This window comes from Syngnathus scovelli, chromosome 6, assembly GCF_024217435.2.
Source record: "Syngnathus scovelli strain Florida chromosome 6, RoL_Ssco_1.2, whole genome shotgun sequence".
Taxonomy (NCBI): domain Eukaryota; kingdom Metazoa; phylum Chordata; class Actinopteri; order Syngnathiformes; family Syngnathidae; genus Syngnathus; species Syngnathus scovelli.
Genome location: NC_090852.1, coordinates 19,181,894 through 19,206,411, shown reverse-complemented (window position 1 = coordinate 19,206,411; position 24,518 = coordinate 19,181,894). Strand labels below are relative to the sequence as shown.

The window sequence follows — 24,518 nt, the reverse complement described above, 5'->3', positions numbered from 1 at the left end:
ATTTTGACTCGGTGCATTAAGTACTTCCTTGTGCATGGCTGACCAGAAGTCCACGGTTAAACTATCGCAGGGAATACCGTATAGCTGTATTCCGATACAAGCACACAACCAAGCCACAACGTGAAGACAGTAAGGGAGGCCCAAAGCACCAATGATGACATTATCAAGCGCCAACACTGAATCACTGCATTTTTGCAGTTGTATAAGCAAATAAAAGATCAGAGGAAAAAAACCCAAAACATTTATCCCTCAAACGCTCATAATGTACAATAATAAACTCTCGTGATGTGAAGCTTGGAAATGGTAGCTTGCAATGCGGTGAGAAGAAAGCTTGTAAAGATGATGAAGTAATACCGCTCCTGCAGTTAGTACATGATCAGTGCCGCAGAGTGCTGGGAAGCCGGCGGGGGCTCGGGGTCATCTTGAAACTTTCTCGGCAATATTCACAGGGAAGGACGTGTTTGTTGCAATGTTTCCGTGAAGCCAAGAAGCCTTTTATTATGATATCACGGAGCAGCTCTAAGTACAGGCTTGGTGCAAATGGAGGGGGAATCCATTCTACTCATGCCACACCCTACCATCAAGGATGCCTGTTGACTCCTGTCCCCTCATTGTTTGGACTGCGGTCTGAGCATAGTTCCAACGAGGCAGGAAGGCCCAAGGGAACGGACGACACAGTCCTGACTTAACCCGGGACTTTCAGTGGTACAGTGCTGACCTTCAGCAGGCCACCGCATTGTCTGGAAGAGGAACAGGATGAACTTATCAACTTGACAACCTCATGGCATCAACAATGAATTCAACCATAACTGTCCAAAAACATGAAATGAGATATTTACGTGAGGAAACAGTTTTTGTACTGCCTATACTTTTGAAATTCCTGTGGGCAGTGACGTGTTCTCCTCACACTTCACCTCAAGCTTCCTGTTCCCTGTGTATGACAATGCACGCTACACATAAAAGTAAATATAAATACTCATTTTGTATGTGCAGTAGCTGCCTTGCAGGTACAAAATGAATTAACGTCAGATGAATTAATTAGTTTTGAGCTGAGATTACAAATGGGCCCTTTTTTAAAATCATGCTAATAGCATATATTTTAATGTCTTCTGAATTGTAATAAGACATTTTAAATGTGAACCTGTACAACCAGGATCGAAAACAACAGCATAAAAAAAACAAAAAGTTAGAAAAGCAATTCTTATTGAAGGATATTTGCCATTTTGACTTGAAGTGGACACTTGTTTGCTTTTATGGGCCACGTAAAATGATTTGGTGGGCCGGGTCTGGCCCCCGCACTGTGACTTTCACACCAAATGGAAACACGATCAAGACCTCTGAAAAATGCCAATCACTGCTATGTGGGTGATATAGAAGTGGTAAACCTTTTTCCAAAAGTGTGTTTTTCTAAATGCTTAAGCTAATTGAGATCATGCATAGGGATTACAGCAACTGTTTAACTTGGATAAAATCATACCACAAGTTACGCAGTAATGTAAAGCTCTTAAGTATATACTCCAGGGCAGGAATTCTTTCAAAGAAGAGGAAAATGACAGACATCATCACATTTTCAGAAGTAACTCAGTGAGACGTGTGTAAAAATCACAGATTCATTCTTTTTAAAACTGTACAACTATGTTCAGTTCATTCAAGGTTAAGGCAACTCAAAAAACTCATAAGACACTGTACCATTGTTTTTGAATATTTTACAGATTGATCCACAAAGATGTTTTTTTAATTTTTTAAATAGTTTATTTAAAGCTTTTCAAAGACAATGTAAAGGCATAACTCATTCTGTATCATTTCGTAACACAAACAATCTTTGTCGTAATGACAGGTCAACATGGGCTGGTTTGAGAATAGAAATGATCACCAAACGATTTTCTATGTGCACACATTGTAAATAATAATTTAATCGTAATAATATTAGTTAGAACAGATGACATGCTAGAGAACGCAGAGCACGACTAAAAATTCAACTTTGACTATGCTAGCCGCACACGGTTGATGTGTGCTACAGAAAGTGACTTGAGGGAATCTTCTAGTCCTCCAACTCCCTTTGCAAAAGCCAAGGATGCATTGTGTAACTACCGAGGTAGGGGTCAAGCAAGTGGAAATTCTCGTCTTTCTGCCACAGGGGCCGTCCACTCATGAGATACTTGATGGTCGCGGGAGCCAGGTCCGCCTTGCAGCTCAGGTAGCTTTTAATATTGAGCTTAGGGAGAACGGCCTCAGCCAGAGAAACGGACAAGTTCTTGGCGATGGTGGACTGTTGGATCTCCAGGGACTTTTGCTGCAGCAACGAGCCAAAGGCCATTGTCGGCTGAATCATGTTCTTCAACGAAGATGCCCTATTAACTGCCGACTTATATTCACTCGTTGATTGCTTTGATTCTGCTTGTGTATACTTCTGGGAGAGCAACTTGTAGGTACTTTTGGGCAGTTGCCTACTTTCAATGACCTCATCCAAATCACCGACCAATAATTGGCGAACCAGTGCCTTCCTCTGGGAGATGCACTTAGATGACATACGGCTAGTCACTCCTGTCGTGGACAAAGAATACCAGCGCGGCGGTTAACTGCGTCCTAACTCGGCAGCTCATCCCAAACCAAATAAATTGCGTTGAAGCTAATGTGAGCAGCATTCTTGGAGATCATTCTTACCTTGCATAAAGGAAGCCAGGACAACACGGTTCTCAATCGGGAGTGGACCCCTGAAGTTGTTAACAAGAGGCACGGCTTGGTTGGCGAAGAGGCTTGCCGTTAGTTTGTCATACTGCAAACATGAGGGATAGAAAAAAGTTGGGAGAGTTCAGACGGGAAAGCTCGTGGCTGATTTGTACAAACCTGAGCTTGAGAGATGGTGACAGGATTCTTGAAGACTGTCCACAGCACACTTTGATAGCAAGGCGGTGAAGTCAGAGAACCGTCGTAACGGAAATACTCATCCAGGCGCTGAGGCATCAGCTGTCTGACGTCAAAAGCGGGAATCTTATACCGGTTTGCTAGAAAGAAAAAGTTTCGTGTCTTACACATTAACGCTCACAGCAGAGCAAATTGTGTGAGACTCACATCGTTTGGGGATTTTATTAAGATATGAAAGAATGTTGTTATAGCCCGGATTGAAGGCTCCAATCTGTTTGCAGGATAAAAAAAAAAAAGTAAGATGGTCATATGGTCAGATATTGACGATTAATTGTGTCGAAATATGGTCACCTCGATGAAAACGCCCAGTACAGCCAGACCGTCAGATTTGTCAAAAGCCATGGATACATTGGGATACTTTTCGGAGTTGTAGTGAACAATGTGTAGCTGTAAGAGAAGACACAAATGGCTTACTGATGGAAAATATGGATTTTCCTCTGCTTATCTGGGCTGCAAACTGAGTGGAGAAACATACAGTAAATGGATTAGTCTGTTTATAGTGGCATGCAAAGTCATGGTCGTCCTTGATATCAAATAAGACCAAAATGTATTTATATCCGAGTTTAGGGGAATCAAAGTGGACATGGAGTTTTTTTGATTATGTCCCGTCATGCCATGACTGCAAAAGCAACATGTCATCAAACAAGTGCGGTGGTGGACTCTGGAGTGACTTGAAAGGACATGTTGACAACGGAGTCCTTCTGTCCACTAAGAAACACAGACCACAACACCTTACATGTGGCTCTGCAACTGCTGGCACACACAGGTAAAAAAAAAAAAAATTAAAAAATGCATTTTCAGAGGCTGTCGGTTGTAAAATACTGTGTGATAATATTTAAAATGTTCCTTTATGGTTTGCTGGGTACATATGTGAATTGTAGGAGGAAAAACTGGGAGGGCAAGTGTAAAGACAGTGATGGGAAAAAAAATCTCAAGCAGGCAACTACCTGAGACTCAAAGTGGAGGAATGTGCATCGATTTGTTTTGCATTGATACAAAAGTTTTTCAAAGGCAGAATTCATGATTACTTCAGGAGACACTTGTGGGTAGATGTGGTTGGTGCATTTTTCTGAAGATGTCGAGATGCCATTGACTTGTTGTTTACCTCTGCAGCATACTGCTTACTGTCCACCGTGTGCTCCGAACCCAGAGGATTGTTTTTGGAGCCCCAGTGAATGTGGAGCTGAGCTGCAGTGTAGCGTTGAGGGAGGCCGGAGATGATCATCGCTGAGGGAAGAACTACTTGGACTGTTGAGCAGATGACACAAAAGCCACTCATTTCTTTCATTATTAAAGAAATATATATATTTTTTAAATAAATTATGAGGCATTATGTGAAACTGGACAGTGTATGTTAATTTCTAAATTCAGAGAGGTTAATGGGATTAAATGGGACAATCCTATAATGGGTTCAGATCCTACTTGGAGGACAGAAGTTGTTAGGTTGGGAGTTTCTATTCTGTTCGACATATGGTGTCCCTCAAGGGTCAATCCTTGCACCCCTTGTGTTCGGTATGTTACCCTAGGATTAATTACGTTAGAACGCCAAATCTTAAAGCTTGGAATACTGATAGACTCTGACCTGGAGTCATATCAAATTGATCAATAAAACAAACTTTTTACCAGTTAGGGGTGGTAGTAGTCGTTTTTGATGTCATGGTAACAACCCATCCACATTAGCAATCAAAACAATGCAGACGTGAGAAAGCACCTTTGAGCTACTTTAAGGTCAAGCCACTATACCTCAATGCATGATGAGTATTTTGAAGTGGAAGCCTCTGTTAACACACACTCAGAAGATGATCCGTGCTACCACTTCTGCCAATCAGCCCAGTACATGTAGCAATTATAGTAACTGGTTTGTTGGTCTGCATAACCGCAAGTGGATCAGCAGATTGTTGGCATAGTCCAGCTAACAATTGCCAGTTGCTGACGTTAAAATGAACCAAACAGTGCAGGCTAGGCATAAGAGATGAGTCATTTTTTGCTCACCATTTCCCAGAATAAATACGGCGGGCGCTGTTTCATTTGATGAAACGGCTGCTGAGAAACCAAGTGGTAGATGTTAAAACAAACCAGAGCCACCTATCATTTTCTGCTCCAATTTTGTAAGGATAATTTGCAGTGATTTGTTAACACCACATTCACGTGTATCTATTTTTTGTTCATTTCTAGTGCCCAAACGGAATGAAGTGTAATGCTGGCGCACTTGACCTAACTCGGTTTAAATTAGGGATGCAAAATGATAAGGCGTATTTTTTGTTTAACTAGATTTATTTATGTCTTTTGTGGCAATGTGGATTATATGTGAGCAAGTTTGGGTCTTGGGGAAGAACCAAATTTCGAATTTGTGTCTTCATCCGAAAAAGTTTGGGGATGAAACTTTGCTGCGACGTGCAACATGGATGAAATACTCACATGAGTGTCCGTTATTTTTCAGAGTAAGATGGCTGCCGCCCGTCAGATTGTAGTTCTCCAGCACAATTGGGCGTAAAGATGAGTCAAAGATGAGCTTCCCTGTCTTGAAGTCAACTGGAGACTGCATTGGTCCAGCGCAGTAGGGAAAATGTGTGTGCCAGTGTCTCTCTCCATTCGAGCCTGGAAATAGAATCAATGTCAGTCCATGCGGGCATTCTCTCATTTTCTAAACAAAACCCAGCTGACTTTAGGTGTGAGTAAATCACATGGTGATTCTGAATGAAGCAATATGTTGGAAAGGATCCCATGCCAGCTGCATGGGAAATGGACACTTTCAATAAACCTGCTGGAGAACTGCATTTCAACCAAAATATAATTTGAGTCCAAGCTGAGAAGGCTGCTGGAAGTAAGGCGTGACAATAAGACAGACATGCTAATTAAAATGTTGGATGAAATGGCATGACTGTCTCTAAATTGAATTTTAGAAGCATCGTGATTGGTTTGATGCCAAACTGTTTCGGATGAATCATGGATACATGGATATATCATGATGCTCCTTGAGCTGTTCTGCAAAAAGAAGGTGCTGAATGAGTCGACAGTGAACTCGGATTGTGGCCTCCAGCTGGCCGGACTCTTGACCACTAAGATGAGCAACCCCTGGAATGCTTTGAGCTTAATTGAAGGTGAACTCTTCAATTCTATGTTTTACAAGAGTACATGACTCAGTACGTCACCAAGCTTTTTTTCAAAGGGCTTTATTATAATGTCCTAATTCGCATGTACACCAAGTGCAGATGTGTGATTACTACGTAGAGCACAAAAGCCTCATCCGCAACTATTAATGCCAAACCGCAAGCATGATTAAAAAAAAAAAAAAAAAAAGACCTTCAGACCTCCGCTGAAAGAAAAGACGGCAACTGAAGAAGTTGCAAATTCTGCATCTATAGGTCAGGCAGGACATGAGAAAGACCAATTTTGTAATTTGGGGGATAAAGCAAAACAAGGTTTTTGGCAGGCTTGCGAATTCACAATTATAGTTATTGCCAAACAATTCAAGATGCATAATGGTTACAGTAAATAGCCTCACGATTGTGTCCTCTTATTTCCATCTATTAATTAAGTCGGAAAATAACTTCCCGCCGGGGTATTCGATAAATGCATTGTTGCCATATAAATGTAACTGAAGCCTTCATGAGGTACTTTGTGAAAATTACTTCAAAAGCACAATGAAGTAAAAAAAAAAAAAGTATAATCACTTACTTGTGTAGCCCCATCTGGCCCCTGAAACAGACAAATATGTAAATTAATATGCAATTAGGTTGCAAAGAAAATGAGTCATTCAAAATTCTAATCAAAAAAGTTCACTGAACAGCAATAATAAAGTAAAAAAAACATTTCTTTTTTTTCTGAAAGCATCTTACCGTAAGCCACGAGCACTTGCAGTAGTAGAGCGATGGGTGTGAGACTCAAACGCAGCATCTTGGCGTCCTCTGACTGGTTCGGATCTCTCCGTGCAACAAACCACAAGCCTCCGCATCGCTTTTAAGCGCACGGCGTCTCCCATCGTAGCCTCCTTTGACGTCACGGGCGCAACGACACACCAGCCCACTGCGTCAAGTCCGCAGCTTCCACGGAATCTTTGTCAAGTGCCTCCGGCCAAGAATGTGAAGAGTGTGTGTTTACACTTTGACACCAGAGGGCTCCAACTTTTCCATTTTGACACACTATAGCACACCGATTTGATATTCAGATCATTGTTTTATTTTGTATATGATATGTTAAACCAATTATAATTCAAAATGCCACAACTACATAAGCTTTTAACTCCTGTCCTTGTTATTTTTTACTGTTGACTGACTTTGGAGAGTTGCTCCTTCAGTGGCGTTTGGCAAAAGCGTATCGTTCCGTTTCACGTCACAATCACCGATTCAGGGGCTCAAGTGGGCTCAAGTGGGCTACGCGCACGAGGATTTGCTGTCGGAAATACTGAACACGTACAATTTGTTAATGCCGGTAGCGTGCATTTTCCAAACAGCTAAAGAGGAACAATCCCTCCCACCCCACACCACAGGATAATCACTCAGGATAATCTTTCAGAGACATCCCATAATCGGGCTACAATTACAACTTAAATTTGTTTCATGAAATTGTCGGATTTCTATTCTATTCATTTTATAGCATTTATCTAGGCTGCATCACTTCATATAATTCCAAGAAACGATAAGGAAGAAGGTCTTCCGCAATGGTCGCAGAGAAGGCTCCACAGCTGTCTTATCGATCTTTCTGGCATACATCAAATAGTTCAACCTCCTGCTAATTACTATTAGCATAGCGAGCATTAAAGATAAAACCACTGGGACAGTATCTAACAGTTCGTTAACGTTGGTTTCGATTGGAAAGGCATTGGTCCAAAGGTCAGGCCCGACAGTCGGCTCTCACTGTCGTTTACGAGCCGGACTCAGTGGGTGAGAGAGCGAGTGAGCGCTCAGAGGCAAGCCTCAAGATGAAGCACTTACTACTTTTTGCCATTGTCTTTGCTGCGTTTCACCTCGGCCATTCTGTTATCCCAGGTAGGTCCCGCCATTTTCCAATAATCTTTGTTGTATCCCCAAAAAAAAAAAAAAAAAAAAATTAGTTTCCAAAAAATATGATAAGCTCCCAGTACAGTAGATATCTAAAAATACGTGATTATTTTATAAATCAGTTAAAATTGTATTCAAGTTGAATTTGAAGCCTAATTCGTTTTAACCCACGATAAAAGCAGACTTCCTGTTGAGTTGTCTCAGTGCAAGATGGCGCCAAAAAAAAGGAGATATGTAAAAGGGACTACATTTGCAATTGTTTTTCCACCTCAAGAGCACACCATTTTATTTTTAAGGCTTTCATTTTGAAAGCAAACCCAACAGGCTGTCTGAGTCCGATGCAAAAGTTGCAGCTAAATTGCACGGGAGCTGAAGCCTATTCCCAGCTAACTTGTAACAAGCTAGTACTATCCTAAAAAATATTGATGTATTTACACGTCGCTAAAGACTATGATTATCGATCAATGACCAATGCTACAATCACTGATTGAGATTGAGACAATATACAAGGCTCACTTTTCATTCAAATAGATTATGAGCAAAAAACAGTGATAGAATATGAAACGGATTGCCCTTTGAGGAACTATGAAGGGCAGGAACCTAACATAGGTGGTGCTTTTTATTGCCATCGTAAAAAGAGGGAGTGATGAAGTTAAACATTTATGGAAAGATATCACAGGCCTGTGCAATGGTCACGTTATTACTATGTCTTGTCATCGCTTAGTATACTTAATAAAAGTGGTATTATTTATTCATTTTTTTCCTCATCCAACAGGCTTTTGTTACCAACCCGAAGCTGAAGGCATTGGACAGAAGTTTGACTTTTTTTTCTACTACGACGTCAACAAAGACCAGTGCAACCCGTTCATATATAAAGGGGAGGGGGGCAACGGCAATCGATTCGTGAACGAACGGGAATGCATGAGGAACTGCTCGGCCACCCTTGAACGCAGCTACCCCAAAGATGGTGAGATTAGATGGTAGCAACCCCAACAGCTACATTCAGTAGAATAATAATCAATAATAATAATCAAAAATATTTAGTAGAAATAAGATTTTTTTTGCCGGTTTGGATGCCCAGCACCTAATATCGTGCTCAGTAATTGACAGTGAACACATAACTGCTTCACATTTATACTGTATGTGGGCAATACGCCACCAGGTGGTAAAAAATAAAAAGGCAGACTGCTAAGAACCTAATTATTTATGACTTTGTTTTTTCCTCTTAGCGACAACACTTTGCCTCCTGAAGAAGCTCAATGGTGGATGCAACGGCCAATATCTGAGATATTACTACGATGCAGTTCATCAAAAGTGCAAAAAATTCCTTTGGACAGGCTGCCATGGAAATGGAAACCGTTTTTTTGACCATGACAGTTGCAACGCTACCTGTGCCGGTATCCATGGTGAGCGTGACCCCGCCTCCCCAATCTTGAGCATACGTTTAAAGCAGATGTAATTAATTTGACATGTACTCTTAGATGACCATGACGAAGAGGAAGAGGAGGAGCCAGACACGCCAATTGGTAGATAAAAACAGTAAACAAAAAAAAACAAAAAACAGGCATGACATGGAAACATTTTATCCTGACCACTAAATGGGCACAACTATTTTATGGAGTATTGTGTGCCCATGTTGTGGCCACAATTGAAAATGTTTCCCAGCATATGATGTCTGGTCCACCCATCGTAAACAGACTTAATGGAATGATAACCTGCATAGTATTTAGATTTACTCACTCGATGCTCATCTTCAACAGCAATCATCTGTGGAGTTTTAATTGGGCTCGTCGTCGCAGCCATCATCATCACTATCATCGTTTTGACTGTTCAGTCTAAGTAAGAGCAAAACATTTTGGATAAGAAAAAAGAAACAATGGCTGATGATGTGTCTCCTGTAACCTCTGACTGTGCTCCTCCTGCAGGAAAAAGCAGAAGGTCGCGGAAATAAGAAGAGACGAGCAACCTCGAGCTCCTCTCAGGGGGGAGAGTCTTGAAATGGCGTAACCCAACAAACACCTTGTGTGTGTGTACGTGTGTGTGTTTTTTTAATATGCTGATGTCATACTTATGCGAGTGATTCTCACTTTCTACGGAGCATCTTGGATAAAGGCGCACATTATATTTTCGTCACGTGCAACAATATGGCATCAAAGTAAGCATTCAGCACCCAGCAATCAAAAAGGCAAGCTCCAATTAGTCATTGTGAACAGTTCTGTTTTCTATTGAGTGACAATTGAGTTCAACACTTTCACTCAGTGTTGTAGATTAGCAAGTCACTCCATACTCTATTCTTTACAGGCACTGAAAATATGATTGGCTTTTGTTTTGTTTTGCATTTCAATGCTAATTTACTCCAACATGCAGTATTTAAACTGTTTACTGTTGTACACACTTTACTTGTAAATGCCGATTGTAACAATGTAAGCTTAGAATGGAAGTGTTGAACGCTTGTAACATTTCATCTCCATAGATAGGCTGTTTCAAATAAAATACGTCCAACTAAATAAGATGCAACGAGTGATTTTGTTTGAGCAATTAAGTAGTAAATATGCAAAGTAGTTATGAGGCCTGGAAGTTAAAGGTACCAGCAAACAAAAGTGCATATTGCATTGCCGCCTCGCTATTTAGCCAAGTTTATCATTCATTCCAGCTGTTACTGTGTTTTTTGTTTTTGCATCTTCAGACATGTCAAGTTGAGACTCTTGCAGCCCAGGCAAAAAGCTACTGACCTTGAAGAGAGCTCACAAACAATGGTGGCAAATAATTCCATACATATCTAAAAATAACAGTATTGCCACTCGGAATATGTGAAATGTGCTCCTTTTGTTGGGCCAGGAGGAGGAAAAGAGTAACTGGGCATAAGTTTAGAAATCTAATTTCCGGTGAATTTCTGCATTTCATTGTATTCACTTTAATAGTAGATTCACCACAAAATAATACAATATGTTGAGTGCTAGCTTTTACATGTTTTTTTTAATATTAATAATGTTTACATGATCTCATGTGCTAGAAAGTCATAATGTTCCATCACGATTAATCTAACAGCGCAGTGTTTTGAAAACGGATGGCTATAATGACATCATAATCAAGGTTAAGATAAAAGATTTGTGACAGATTTGAGATTTTAGACAAGATAGTACCCCTCCAGCAGTCTGCTTGTCGTCTTTGGGTCAGCGTTCTCAAATGCGCATGCGTGACGCAGCCCGTAATGGAAATTCTACTACATCACGGCTTCCTAAGATTGAAATACGCAAATAAAGGATTTACATTTTTTTCAACTTGTATTTTAAGCGCGGGTTAAAAATACATTTTAAATAGTCTCACTTCTTGTTTTTTCCCCCTCATTGTTGTTTCATTGTTCGTCAGTTACCCGGCCGGCAAACGTAGACGACGTCACTTCCTCAGGTTATTTCCATTTGTGTTGCGACCGCTCTATTACCTTGAGTATTATTCATCAATAACTACCTTTACATTTCTATCTTACAACATGTCTTAGTGTATCCCGCGTTTGGGGTAATTCGTGTCACCCACGCACTCGCTGACTGTAGTGGCAAACGACGAGTTAACGTTGTGCTGCATAAAAAGGAGTAAACGTGCACTGGAAAACATAAGTAGTTGACCGGTCGCGGCTAACGTGAGCTAGCTAGTTTATGTTAATTGGGTAACTATTGTTAGCTGACCTTTTGTTTGTATGCGTGCCGTGATCTCTGTGTCTGATCGTTACTCAATGACGTCCTCGCCGGAGATTTAAAACCATGGAGTGTCTTCATTTGGGCTCAAACGTGAGCTTTGCTGGCGACTCCTCCAGGCTACCTAACGGCGCGCCTTCCTCTTGGTGCTGCAGCGGTGAGTGACCACCATAAACACCGACCGGGCTCATTTTTTAAAGGCTGCACCATACGAAACACTTCCGATTGGTCTTAACCATACACACTGCACGTCAACTAATTCACTTTTTATCTTGTTCAGTTTGCAGATCGAATAAAAGTCCATGGCTTTGCCTCACCTGCTTGGTGGTCCATTGTGGACGGTAAGATCTTGTCAAGCCATACAATTACATTGTTATCTCGTCTCTGCACCCTCGTCATTCGATTAGTGCACAGAATTGTCTATTGAGGACGAGAAACACTATTTGATTGATTGTATTTTTTCCCCAGATATGTGAATGGACATGCAAAGAAACACTTTGAGGACAGTCAAGTGTCAGGCAGCAGCCAAAGGAAGGTTGATAAACAGGAGAAAGAGAAAAGTCAACATTCGGTTTGCATGGATTCTGGCAACTACAGTGTGTTCTGGTGAGTGTCAAATCTAAAAAATGTCCTTACTTATCATGCAGAAATATCGACACTGTTTTAGAGAAGAATGTAGCATCTGATCCAGATTTTATAGTTACAGATGTGATGAATTTGTTGTCAATGACACCAAACTCGGGCATGTCCAAAAAGTACGGGAATATCTCCAGAATTTAGAAAAGTAAGTGTCTCCCCTCTCAAGGGAACGCAAGTTACTATCGTGTCGTTTTTTTTTTTCCTTATCTCTGAACTAAACAAAAATCATGTGTTATACAACTTCTCGTAGCTCAGCCTTGACTGGTGACAAACACAGGAAAAGAAAACTTCAAGACGGCCAAACTCCGGACAAGAAAATGTTGAAAGAGAATGTAAGCCACCAAAATTGTATACAGGCTCCGACGGTACCAACATAAGTCATTTCAGTATTGTACTTTTACTCGACGTCAGCCTTGTAATTTGCCCTGTGCCTGTCAGGAGGGGGCCGCTTTGGGAGCCACTGGCCTGCGTAACCTGGGAAACACGTGTTTTATGAATGCCATCCTGCAGTCGCTCAGGTGAGCCTTTCAATGAAAAAGAGAATTTGAAGCCAAAAAAAAAAGACTAATTCCCACCATTTAAAAGAAAAAAACAGCGAAAGAATGACTGGTTCTGCATAAACGCACATTTGAAAAGTTCCAAGTGGTTTTTCACACATTGAAGCTCAAAAGCGTCACATTTCCTTGGCAGCAACATCGAGCGGTTCAGCTGTTATTTCAAGGGCTTGCCGGCGGTGGCGCTACGCAGCGGTAAGACGGCCGGGAGGAGGATGTACCACACTCGCAGCCAAGGGGACACCAGTGTGTAAGGTCCCCCGCCCGTCTGGCAGGAGGAGTAACTGCATGCATCTCAAACTAGTGTTAGTGTGCAAATTTAGGAAACCTCCTGCAAATTTTGCGTCTGTTCTCATCTTCCCCTAAATTCTGCAAGATCTTTTTCCCCGTGACAGTTTTGTCTCAATTGTTTCCAGACATGCCTTCTCATCAATTCTGCATAATCCCCTAACAACCACAATTATCGATTACAATTCTGATCATCACTATAGTCGCAGTAGTGCTTTGTCATTGAGCAGCGATCGTATGTAGCAGGTGCTCAAGCCAGCAGAGTGACGTGTTGCTTTATATTCAACAGGTCACTGGTGGAAGAGTTAAGAAAGACCTTTTGTTCCCTCTGGCAAGGAAACCAGACTGCCTTCAGTCCAGACTCCCTATTTTATGCGGTGTGGAAAATCATGCCAAGTTTCAGGTAAGGTGAAAAAAAAAAAAAAAAAAAGTTTGTTTCAGAACAATTTGACATCTATGATGGTTATCTTCCCACCTAGAGGCTACCAACAGCAGGATGCTCATGAGTTCATGCGCTACCTGTTGGACCACCTCCACAGGGAGCTCCAGCACAGTCAGAACGGGGCAGCGGAGCCGAGCTCGCCCGGGGACGGGCTCCGACTCGCTAGCGCCGATGACAAGAGCTGCTTGTACGGTGACCTATTACGATCGTTTGCGTTTCATACTCGTTTTTATGACGCTACAAACATAGTTAGTTGTTAGTCTCTCAGGTCCATTGCGGTTCCCCACCGACTAGACAATTCTTTCATTGTCAGGTTGGCTGTATAATTTCCTATAAAAAGACATTTTAATCCCTTCGAAGTCCGGTCCATAATTATATCCAGAGCTACTTTCGACTTGAACATTCCAGCGTCATTGTGATTGAACACTGCATGTTTTGTACGCGTGTTGATGTCATGCGTTGGTCTCGCTACAGAAATGGCACTCCCAGCGTTGTCACGTCTATTTTTGGTGGGATCCTTCAAAATGAAGTCAATTGTTTGATATGTGGGACCGAATCTCAAAAGTTTGATCCGTTTCTTGGTAAGACTCCTACGAGAAGCAAATCAACCTCTCCAAATGAGTTTTTTTTTTCCTCTAGCACATCAGATTTTTATACTACTAATATATTATGAAACATATGAATATTTATTCTATATTTATTTATGTAATATTTACGAATTACATTCATTCCTTATTCTCCTATTTAGATCTTTCTTTGGACATTCCCAGTCGGTTCAGACAGAAGAGGAGTAAAGATCAAGAGCCAGGTCCCACGTGCACCTTGCATGGTAGGATATTAAATCGTCTGCTGTATCAATATCATTTTGGGGGCAGAATGTCAAGCTAAATGACTCTTTCAGAATGCCTACGAAGCTTCACTGACCTGGAAGAGCTGGACGAAACCGAGCTGTATTATTGTCACAAATGTAAAAAACGACAGAAGTCCACCAAGAAGTTCTGGATTCGCAAGCTTCCGAAGGTAAAAGAAAAGTCGTTAGCCGCTTACCATGAATTGTATCATGATATTTTTTCTTGGTCACCCAGTGTGCGGGGGGGGGGGAAATCCACTTTGCTGTGGTTTAATTCAAGTCTTTGTTTCCAAATGCAGGTTTTGTGCCTGCACTTGAAAAGGTTCCACTGGACTGCCTTTTTGAGAAATAAAGTGGACACTTATGTGGAATTTCCACTAAAAGACTTGGACATGAAGGGCTATTTACTTGAGGTGAGTTTGGACGCAATCTTAAACTCCATCATTACTCAAAGGACCATTACAGAAAATGTCCCTCAGGAATGTGAGCGATAAGACGACAAAAATACATACTAAAGCGGGTTGCTATGAAGGAGTCCGAAATGGAATCAACTTACATCTAGAGGGAGCAAAGTGTGAACGCAGCCTTAGGACAGATGTGCAAGGGCCTTGTCAGAGTCCTTCAGACGTGTTGATTCTGGTCCGGTATCATTTCATTGTCACTGCGGTCTGCCGTAACCACTTCTGTTTCAACCATATTGGGCACTTTGAAAGTTGTGCTGTATGTTAAAAAGAAAAAGGGAAAAACAAGTATTTACAGTCTGTCAACAAAAAGCTAGCAGCTACTCATTCACTTTGCACGTGTTCACTTTTAGGAGGTGCTGTCCAATTAAATCTGATGCTGTGACTTTCAAAATACTGGTTTAAAAAAATACTACTGGTTGTAAGCTGTAGGGGGCGCCACTCTACAATAAATGTCCTATTTGAAAATCTGCACGTGTCTGAATGTGCAGGCAGCCCTTTGTGACTGATAAGTTCCTAACCACTCGTTTGTACTCAAATTCTTCACGGGAGTGTTTGGCACATGTTAAACCCTCCCAACCAAAAACTGGTTGTACTGCTAGTCCTGTCCTATCTCTTTTACCACATAAAATTAGTCAAAACTATTGTTTATTATCGCCAATTATTGCTTTCTTTTCTCGCTGTCCTACTGAATTTCCAATAAATAATGATACATCCATCCAATCACAGATGGCAAGTTTAAGCAGCACAACAGAACAGGTTTAAAAAAATAAAAATAAACAGCTGGAAATTATAGCTGTTATTGGAGTTATATTTGAGCGACAGCATGAAGCAACATATGATGGCATGAAAAATGCACTCGGCTCACTTTTATCTTTTTAGCCAGAGACTTTGTGATCTGTTATTGGAGTTATATTTGAGCGACAGCTGAAGGCAACATACGATGGCATGAAAAATACACTCACCTCACTTTTATCTTTTTAGCCACAGAATTTGTTAGCGGAGAGCTGTCTGTACGACCTGGCGGCCATTGTAGTGCATCACGGCTCTGGGTAAGTAAAACAACATTTTCTATATAAGTCTTCCCCCCCCAATTTATGTTCCAAGCACCACTTTCAAATCGACCTCTAAGGGGCAGTGTTGTGCCAGACGTAGCCGATGATCTCCCCCCCCCACCTCAGCCTTTTTGGCCAACTGCAAAAATGTGACCGAGGCCACGTGTGTTTGGGCAGGGTGGGATCGGGCCACTACACGGCGTACGGCAGCCACGAGGGGCGCTGGTACCACTTCAACGACAGCACGGTGACGCTGGCTAACGAAGAAACGTTGAGGAAGGCCAAGGCGTACATCCTCTTCTACGCGGAGAGGACCGAGCAGCCGGCCGCAACGTCGGACACGTGTCGCGCAAAGGTTTTGAAAGACCAATCGGCGGAGGATAGCTCGCCGGCGGTACAAAGCGCAGACACAGCCGGAGCAAAGGAATTGATTTCTGACAGAAAGGGATCAGCCAAGGCGTCTGCGTACACGGGCGATGACGTTGAAACAGCAACGCAGTGATTCAGACCAATTGCATTCTTCACCTCAGTCACACCCCACAATCCTCCCGCTATTGTTTTTTTTAATATCCTTATGACATCATCACATGGTTTAGAATGCGTTCATCTCCTTGGTGTTTTGTAATTTGGTGGATTTTCAATCCCGATGTCATTTTTTTACTGACTGATTACGGTTATCGTGTTCTTCCCCTGCAGAGTACGGGTTACACATACTGATGTTTCTTAACTTTAACCCGAAGGTAGAAAATTTTGGTCCGCCTTACTCACGTGGGACATTTTAGCCTTTTTAATTCAAACATCTTTATGACTGACAAAAGCTCATCATGACCAGAATGAGAAAGATGTTTTTGTTTGTACTTGAAATAGCATGTCAAAGCTAATGGAAAATTGATGAAGGATCGGGCTCTGCGGAAAACTTGTTTTTTTTATATATTACCATTTCTAACCATGAAATAATGACATTTCCTCATAGAATCAGTTCAATGACTTGAATACAGCATCCATGTTTTTTTTTCCTCAATGACTCAGAAATTAAAAATGTAAAACCACAACTTGTCTGATTGTGAAAATGATCATGAGTGCAGCCTGAGATTCAACACAGGTTGCATCCTAATGCAATTGAGTTAGAAATTCGAATGAAGCCAGCTCATTTAACGTGCTCTCTACTTGGAAATGAAAGTAGTCTTTCATGTTCAAGAGCAACATGGAAGGTGCCGGTGACTCTTTGTTGTTAGTCCAAAACACAACGCACACACACTGGATATGAGTCAGTGCATCTCTTTGCGCAAAACAACGAACGCACTGCTGCTCTCACGTGGCTCCTTGAAAACATAGATTATTTTTTCTCTCTCTCTAAATATGACGCAGTGATGCTGTAGTATGCTGAGCACTAAAGAGCTCACATTGAGCAGTGTTGTGTTTTTCGCTGGTAGAAGGACATTGTGACACAGTGAGTCACGATTCAGAATGTATTCCCGGCACTCGTGTTTCACAATGTCCTCAGAGTGTGTGAGTGTGTGTGTGTTTTTGACTGATAGAGGGTAGAACAGGACATGACTGGCAGTAGTATGCGATGATGATTGGGGCCATAATGGCATGTTCTCTGCACTGCTCTTAAGCAATTTCAGACAGTCACTGGGTCACAGATGCAACTTTAGAGAAAGTATGGACGAACAAACAACATGTGACGGTCGCTCGCTCACATGGAGGATTTTTTTTTTTTCCCCGACGTCATTATCTTGGGTACAATACAGGGAAGTTGGCAAAGTGAAATGGGTCAGGTTGTACTGTACTCCCTTTTTTTTTTTTTAAAGTTCCGCATTTCCCGGACTTACAGTTTTTTTTTTGACTGTCTCAAATATCTTACAATGTTTTCACTTTCAGAGACATGAACGCAAACGTTTGGCTCCACGTCAATATAAGGGAGAAAAAACAATTCCATTTCTAAGATAAAGACGATTCAAAACGTTTCGCGATACATTTCAAAGTTGAACGATTCCGTTCGATTCGACTTGGGTCTTTTAAATCGAAACGATTTTCCGGTTCGAATTGTTTTTTTTTGGTCACACCCTACAAATAATAATTTCAACATGCAGTATTAAACAATCTCACACTGTGTGTCAAAGTGACTCCCTCCCTTTCTCCCCCATGTCACTCAGGGTGCATTTCTATCAGATAACGAGTCATCCCGGCCGGATAACATCTGCTTTACCCCGGTGGGCCGTTTGCCGCCCGTGGAGCGCCGCCGCGACAGATGGAAAGGGAGCCTGTGGCTCCAACACTTCCCTCTCTGACTGCGCTGGCAGTTGTCTTCCCAAAATAGCCTCCACTGCACAGCCTTATATGTGCAAGGCCTCCAGCGTGCGCCCAAGGAGGTATCATGTATCTAGGCCACACAATACGAGCCGCCAGGCTCATTGTTGCTGCCTACCATCAGGCCTCGTCGCGCCCAGGGGACGGACGAGGCCCCTGCGTGGCTCTGGAAACGGCCACGCCATGGAGCTCATCCAGCTCAACCGCGAGTGTCTCCTGCATATTTTCTCCTTCCTGGATAAGGACAGCCGCAGGAGTTTGTCTCTTACCTGCTCGCAGCTGCGGGATGTCTTTCTGGACCCCCTCCTGTGGAATGTGCTCCACTTTGACTCGCTCTCTCAGCTGAGGTGCGACAACTTTGTGCTAGGAGGCTTTTTGCGTCACCTGTCCATCTGCTGGTACTCCAGCAGGGTGCTGAAGGTGTGCAACATCGAGGACTGGTTGAAGAGCTCCTTTCAGAGGGACATCTGCAGAAAGCACGACAGACTGGTCAGCACCTTCCTAGCTCGTGTCGGACACATGTGAGTGCTTGATATGTTTTTTGGAAATGATTGAGCCAAGGCACGTGTGTTAAAAAATTCACGGCACTCCGCCAAACAAAAATGTTACATACGAGCAAAAGCCTACTAGAACATCTGAGCTTTATTTGAGGTTACTCAGAAGCGCCTCAAATGGTGACTCCAGTAACATTTTAGCGTCAATCAAAAACGAGCATAAACGGAGGACGACAAGCTGCTGAAGGCCAGTCAAGAGTCAAGGAAACGATTTAACATCTCATGGCATGCCAGCAATAATTACGGCATGATGTCATCTCAATTGACTTAGTGTTCAATGTGGGCCTGTGAGTTGAATAAGAAGCTATTATTCCTTTGTATGAATCGAAACGGGTGGATACACAGGTTTATTGTCATTTAACAGAAGAGCATTTATCTGTTCTGCGTGGAACCATTCAATACTAAAAGGCTTTCTAACAAATGAAATAAAAACGGTTCATTTCCGACTTGGTGATCTCACACAGCAAGCGTCGGCACCCTGCTTAGCAATCACCATGGAAAAAATGGATGGATGGATGGATGACAGGTTTATTTTTCAGGAAGGAAAATCATGCAGGTGTAATTATCTCTCGCTGACAGGGAACAAAATAATTAGCGGCAGCTCGTGCTTGAGGATTAAAAAAAACAAAACTAAAAGCCGACACGTGATTGTGAGAAAATTGCAGTGCTGAGCTACGTCATTACCTTTCATTGACTAATGTGGCGCTAGTTGCATTTGATTGGTCACTGGCAAAAAAAAAGAAAGCACATCCTGTCATGTGAGCGAGCCCAACCTGTCAGCCTTTGCAGAGGCGTAATGATGCCTCGGAACATCCACGCGCCGCGGACAAGTGACGCAGCTGCAAGACAAGTGGAGGGGAGGGGAGGGCGGGGCTGCTTTGCATCTGTGAGCAAGGGGGGGGCTTGCATGAATGACCCTGTGTGGATTTCCTGTTAGCTGAAATTTGAGAGCCGGCCACATGAGCTGCCAAACCAGTCCAAACTGGAACTGCCTACTTTGTCTGACACGTCCATTTTGATGCCTTGGAGCCTCCGCTCCATGGCATACTGATAAACCCGCCCCCAAATTGGGAGGAAAGCTTGTGCGAGCCTGGGAGGGGCGGGCGCTCAAGAGCGATACGGATGGCTTTAGCCCCGCCCACTGCGTGCATGCAGGTGGAGCCTACAATTGACTCTTTGTTGTTGACAGAGGAATGAACATGTGCATCTATCGTCTTCCTCTTCTCATGGCTTTTTATGGGAAAAGCTGTAAAACATCTACCGGCCTTTTTTTTTTTGAGCACGCGATCTAGCGTGTCGACGACATTTCGAATGAATAAAGTACTGTATTTGTTTCGACTTTGCTACGTCCCACCACTGCAGTGAGATATGCGGCGTTCGAATAAATGGAGGCTTTGAGCGCCGGCGCTAACACAAGCGCGCCTTGTCGAGTTAGTTCTAAAAATGTTAACGGAACGTGTCGGAAACAAAGCCACACTTCCACCCCGTGTGTCAAAAACCTTTTGGGGTTGGTTGGCATAATTTGAACAAGCCTAACCGAACAGGCAGACTGGCATCTTCAGTCTCGAGAATCAGACCGGACTGGGCCTTATGCGATTGTTCGGATTCTTTTGTTTTCACTTTATTCATCAAGAACTGACAGAAAGCAAAAAAAACCCAAAAACTGATGGAGTCATTATTAGGCCCTGCAATCAGAAAAAACTGCAGAGTTGCAAGTTTCAATTTTACAAAGTGATCAAGATACATCTGCTTAACATAGATCGTTTCTAACGCTGGAGCTTGAAAAGGTGCGGTGACTTTTGGAGAGCTGCCAAAAAAAAAACTCAGCTTGTAGCCAATTTCCTTTGAAAGCTTTTGAGGGCTACAATTAAAATGGAATATGGACACTCAAATTAAAAGGGAGTTGCTATGAGTGGGTGGATTATGTAACTTTACGACTTGCTAGCCCTTTCACATCCCTTCCCTCTTTAACAACTAACAGAGAGAATCTCCATTTTTTTTTTTTTGATGTGATTGTCATGCTAAAGCTGGGCGCTGGCACGTTGCTGCACGTGGATGCGCCGCTATCACATGCGCGGGCGGAAGGTTACTGGGGCAGCAACCGTCACACTGGCAGTCCACTGGAATATGTTTGGCTCACATGTGGCAAAGCGGTAAGATTATGTAAGTCTTTACGTAAGCTGCATTAGTGAACGTGAACGACATCTCTCTGCCGCCCGCGTGCTCGTCGTCCCTGCCAGCCTGACGAGTGTCAAAGATGAAAAAGAAAAAAAAATGCGGTTCAAATCAAAACGACCGTTTGTTAAGTTGCCCGTCATCCTGTTATTGTTCTGCCCACTAAAACCGGACGCCCTTGATTTATGAAAGCGAAACACATAGTCCCATAGGGACGCGGAGCAAAGCGTCGGCAGGCTGCAAAGTATCACAGATCGTATGGCCGCCTCTCGGAGCTTTGCTCTTCAACACGCGTGTCATCTTCTCCAGCTGTAACTCTCGATTATCTTGCCCCCCCACCGAGGCCCGAGGAGCAGCCTTTGGCAAATAAGCACACGCGCCAAACAGCAGTGCTTACTTAGGAGTTGTGACTGCCCCTCTTCAAACAAAACTAATCCCTCCTTGCTTTCGCTGTGTAAAAATGACTCACAACAGGCTTGCGGTATGATTCAACCTCCGTTAATTGTGTGTGTGTGTGTGTGTGTGTGTGTGTGTGTGTGTAGGGGGGGGGACCACAATAGGTAAAAATCTGCAATATAGTCAGACAAAAATTACACACAGCAAAATGAAATAGTAAACCCAAAACTTCCCCTAATGATTGTCCGCTAGCTTAATGCTAACAGACAATACAAAACGTGATAGACCGGCTAACAGAAATTAGCTGTTACAGTTTTTGTGAACCTTAGTTAGTTGGGGACCTTATCGACATAAGTTTTCTTGTTTCTTATTAAGGGGAAGCTCTATTAGTAGAATTTAGTGCTGCCTGGCAAGTTGCGGCAACATTTGGTCCAAAGTTTGAATTAACACAGAAATGTCCGTATGTCCAAAATTCAGACATTGCAGAGTAATTGAGCAATTGTGTGTGTTGCAGGTGCCCTCACCTGCTATCCTTGAAGCTCTCCGGCTGCGCACACATCACAGATCAGGACGTTATGGTCGTGCTGCAGAGGTGCGGGAAGCTGCGCCACCTCCACCTGGAGAACTGCGTTGGCATCACAGACCGAATCCTGGATGGGGCGGCGGCTCACGGTGTGAGCCTGGAGGAGGTCAGGGTGGACTTCTGCAGGAACATCACAAAAGAGGGGCTCAAGGTCATGCGAGAGAAGAGGCCCGAGTTGAGGCTGAGTGCGGAGAGAAGCGCAGGCATGATCCCAGATAGTAAGCCTGAGGAGAATGTGCCGCTCAGGAGAACCTTGCAGAAACTCTTGGAAATCTCCTAGTGGCTTTCCCAAGGACCATATATTTTTCATTCACAGTGTGATTTTTTTAATTATTATTTATAGGGTTTGTCTTGACTTTATTTTTACTACTTTAAATTCCTGACGTTGTACGCTTTGCCTTAATTTGAGTTGAATATTGTGAATAGCAATATAATGCATAATTAGCACTCCTCAATTTTTTAAAGCTTACCTTCAACATTACCCTTAATAATTTAATTTCAACAAAACAACCACAATATGTTTCATCACGGCACTTGTATTGGATCTCATTTGCACTTTTGTTAAAGACACACATGCTAATTTCATTATGAATTCCACAAACTCTTGAAATCAAGTCTTAAGAATACTTGGGTTCTAATCACACCCAATCACCAAGCATAGTTAGAGGACGTCGCCATAGCTACATATTTCTAAAAGGGACATTCAAAATGAAGATGCTAGTATGAAAATATCACAAAGGGCTGCAAAGTAGGGAGAGGAGGATGATGTCATAACTTGGTGTGGCTATAATATATTCGGGAATGACAGAGGCATGGTTAAAATGCAAATGCCACCAGTTTTTAATAAAAAAAAAAAGTGTCCTTTGAGAGTCTTAAGTAAACATTCAAAATATATTCACAACAATGCTTTAACTCATTCACTGCCAGTGACGGACAGCTATAGACGTTTAAAAAAAAAACTTTTAATTGGGCTGGCGTTGAACGAGTTAGACAATCGGTATATTTGGCATTTGGTTAATTTTGCTTGCGTGTGATTCCATTTTGCAGACATATATTTTTTGTATGTAAAGGCTATGCAACGGTACTTTAAAAAAATAAAAAATAATAAAATGATAGTGCTGGCTGCCGAAATTAAAATAGATTACTGTACTCCATTTGCATTAAGCAGACAGCAGGCTTATCCAAAACAGCATGTTTTAATCTCAACGTTCGACCCGCCATCTTGAGCAAATTAAGAGCTCTTTAAGGTTTCCAGGTGGACTCCAGCCCAAACAGACAACTGACTGCATGTTTGGCATGTAGCAACACGAAGCCATCAAAGCGGCTCGTGTTTCCACTCGGGGGGCTTCTTTTTCCGGCCATACCATTTTTTAAACAAAGACGGCTCTGGAAAGACCCGTTGCGCTCACGCGTGTCCTTAAAGAGACAAACAAGCGACGTGTTTGCGACAGAACGAAACAACTTTGACACCTCACCCACGCTAAGACGTCACGCTCCCTTCTACGGCTTCTTTTGTCAGGCTAATACACTATGCATGCAAGGCGGGCCTCCGCACTACAAAGTGTGCAAAAAGACACAAAGCTAGTTTGTTGCTGCATAGAGGGGCTACTTTAGTGAATATCATTTCATTCATGAATGGAACAAAGCCATACTGTGAATATGACAACTGTCTTTTTGTGAAGGCATCACCTGTAGGAATAAATCCATCAGTGTCCCTTCATAGACTACTTTGCAAGTCCGCTCGAGCTTTTGCATCGAGAGACTGACTTGTGAGTATCATAATGTATTCATTTGGAGTGCAGGAGGACATTTACAGCATATTTTCAACTGAAAGTGGAGGAAAAATGATGGTGCCCATTTTCTGACACTACAGAGCAGGCTAGAAAATGACTTTGGGAAAAAGCTCTTTTTTTTTTCCTTGAGATCTGAACATGCACAATTGAGTGTTGTATTTTTCCACTTGTGCGAGTATGCTGCAATCAAAAGAAAGAAACGGCTACATTGTTACATTTGTGTCAGGTTTGACAACACTCGTACAGCTGTGTGTGTTTCCGATTGCAGTGGTTGTGGTACAAGAGATGCCATTAGTGAAGTAGGTATTGATAGGAAACTAAATCGTAGATCGAGCGGCTAGCCTACACGTGACCCCCACCGACTCTAGCGATGGACTTGACAAACTGCCATCTGCTTTAAACTGCAGACCAAAGCGTCCTCCCGGACTGGACTCAGCAGGATGGCGGATGTTTTGGCCAAAGAGAGCTTATGAAATGTTCCAGCAGACACAGGTAGAGCTTGTCTTGAAAAATCTATTTTTCCCTATTCAGAATTTATTGGGTTTCCATTGCGGGAATGGAAATTCCAACTCGGGATCAGACCGGCTTATTCATCCATCTGCGATGTCTTGTGTCATCCTCAAGAAAACAGGAAGTAGCCTGCTAACTTACAAATGGTTACAAATACACACAAATAGTTTTACCCTTTTGTTTGCAGTTTAGCCTTGGCAGAGGTCCCCTTATCCTACTGTTTTGTTCCTGGGTCACGTTACACTGTAGCTGAGCTTAATAAAAGATTTGGCCTCGACTTGGGTTCAC

At 42.5% G+C, this 24,518-nt stretch overlaps 4 protein-coding genes across 8 annotated transcripts; 3 read left to right on the top strand and 1 right to left on the bottom strand.

Moving 5' to 3' along the window:
* Nucleotides 1–1,737: 1,737 nt before the first annotated feature.
* Nucleotides 1,738–15,899, bottom strand: ca12 (carbonic anhydrase XII). Of its 4 annotated transcripts, none has more exons than XM_049723320.2 (13): nucleotides 15,817–15,899; nucleotides 14,947–15,108; nucleotides 9,666–9,760; nucleotides 7,191–7,329; nucleotides 6,765–7,067; nucleotides 6,604–6,624; nucleotides 5,344–5,523; nucleotides 4,031–4,173; nucleotides 3,217–3,312; nucleotides 3,073–3,136; nucleotides 2,848–3,005; nucleotides 2,665–2,776; nucleotides 1,738–2,544 (listed from the first exon to the last, which is right to left on the bottom strand). In XM_049723320.2, exons 5-13 carry the CDS (start codon nucleotides 6,820–6,822, stop codon nucleotides 2,042–2,044), a joined length of 1,335 nt encoding a protein of 444 aa, XP_049579277.1. In that variant the 5' UTR covers nucleotides 6,823–7,067; nucleotides 7,191–7,329; nucleotides 9,666–9,760; nucleotides 14,947–15,108; nucleotides 15,817–15,899; the 3' UTR covers nucleotides 1,738–2,041. The 4 variants fall into 4 exon arrangements, with proteins under 4 accessions (XP_049579277.1, XP_049579278.1, XP_049579276.1 ...); XM_049723321.2 differs by having other exon boundaries at nucleotides 6,765–6,993; XM_049723319.2 differs by lacking the exon at nucleotides 7,191–7,329.
* Nucleotides 7,455–10,435, top strand: si:dkeyp-73b11.8 (BPTI/Kunitz domain-containing protein). 2 transcript variants are annotated; one of them, XM_049723335.2, is made up of 6 exons: nucleotides 7,455–7,913; nucleotides 8,701–8,892; nucleotides 9,155–9,331; nucleotides 9,407–9,451; nucleotides 9,686–9,764; nucleotides 9,851–10,435. In XM_049723335.2, the coding sequence occupies exons 1-6, from the start codon at nucleotides 7,847–7,849 to the stop codon at nucleotides 9,930–9,932; spliced, it is 642 nt and encodes a 213-aa protein (XP_049579292.1). In that variant the 5' UTR covers nucleotides 7,455–7,846; the 3' UTR covers nucleotides 9,933–10,435. The 2 variants fall into 2 exon arrangements, with proteins under 2 accessions (XP_049579292.1, XP_049579291.1); XM_049723334.2 differs by lacking the exon at nucleotides 7,455–7,913 and having other exon boundaries at nucleotides 8,220–8,892.
* On the top strand, nucleotides 11,126–16,958 carry usp3 (ubiquitin specific peptidase 3). Its single transcript, XM_049723315.2, has 15 exons — nucleotides 11,126–11,774; nucleotides 11,898–11,958; nucleotides 12,086–12,223; nucleotides 12,318–12,401; nucleotides 12,507–12,588; nucleotides 12,695–12,774; nucleotides 12,947–13,060; nucleotides 13,388–13,501; nucleotides 13,578–13,727; nucleotides 14,015–14,121; nucleotides 14,289–14,369; nucleotides 14,442–14,560; nucleotides 14,690–14,803; nucleotides 15,836–15,903; nucleotides 16,084–16,958. The coding sequence occupies exons 1-15, from the start codon at nucleotides 11,684–11,686 to the stop codon at nucleotides 16,406–16,408; spliced, it is 1,728 nt and encodes a 575-aa protein (XP_049579272.1). The 5' UTR covers nucleotides 11,126–11,683; the 3' UTR covers nucleotides 16,409–16,958.
* Nucleotides 16,959–17,421: 463 nt separating this feature from the next.
* fbxl22 (F-box and leucine-rich repeat protein 22) lies at nucleotides 17,422–24,507 on the top strand. The gene is made up of 2 exons (XM_049723329.1): nucleotides 17,422–18,740; nucleotides 21,859–24,507. The coding sequence occupies exons 1-2, from the start codon at nucleotides 18,055–18,057 to the stop codon at nucleotides 22,205–22,207; spliced, it is 1,035 nt and encodes a 344-aa protein (XP_049579286.1). The 5' UTR covers nucleotides 17,422–18,054; the 3' UTR covers nucleotides 22,208–24,507.
* Nucleotides 24,508–24,518: the final 11 nt, after the last annotated feature.

Bases quoted from the DNA above. Each gene is read 5' to 3' on its own strand.
- ca12 (XM_049723320.2), bottom strand. From the start codon at position 6,822: ATGCTGCGTTTGAGTCTCACACCCATCGCTCTACTACTGCAAGTGCTC. The intron at 3,006-3,072 runs GTGAGTCTCACA...TTTTCTTTCTAG, and splicing joins TAATAAAATCCCCAAACGAT to CAAACCGGTATAAGATTCCC. The intron at 2,777-2,847 runs GTTTGTACAAAT...TCATGTTTGCAG, and splicing joins TCACCATCTCTCAAGCTCAG to TATGACAAACTAACGGCAAG.
- si:dkeyp-73b11.8 (XM_049723334.2), top strand. From the start codon at position 8,631: ATGTCTTGTCATCGCTTAGTATACTTAATAAAAGTGGTATTATTTATT. The intron at 9,452-9,685 runs GTAGATAAAAAC...CATCTTCAACAG, and splicing joins GGAGCCAGACACGCCAATTG to CAATCATCTGTGGAGTTTTA. The intron at 9,765-9,850 runs GTAAGAGCAAAA...CTCCTCCTGCAG, and splicing joins GTTTTGACTGTTCAGTCTAA to GAAAAAGCAGAAGGTCGCGG.
- fbxl22 (XM_049723329.1), top strand. From the start codon at position 18,055: ATGTCACTCAGGGTGCATTTCTATCAGATAACGAGTCATCCCGGCCGG. The intron at 18,741-21,858 runs GTGAGTGCTTGA...TGTGTGTTGCAG, and splicing joins CTAGCTCGTGTCGGACACAT to GTGCCCTCACCTGCTATCCT.
- usp3 (XM_049723315.2), top strand. From the start codon at position 11,684: ATGGAGTGTCTTCATTTGGGCTCAAACGTGAGCTTTGCTGGCGACTCC. The intron at 11,959-12,085 runs GTAAGATCTTGT...TTTTTTCCCCAG, and splicing joins TTGGTGGTCCATTGTGGACG to ATATGTGAATGGACATGCAA. The intron at 13,061-13,387 runs GTAAGGTCCCCC...TATATTCAACAG, and splicing joins AGCCAAGGGGACACCAGTGT to GTCACTGGTGGAAGAGTTAA.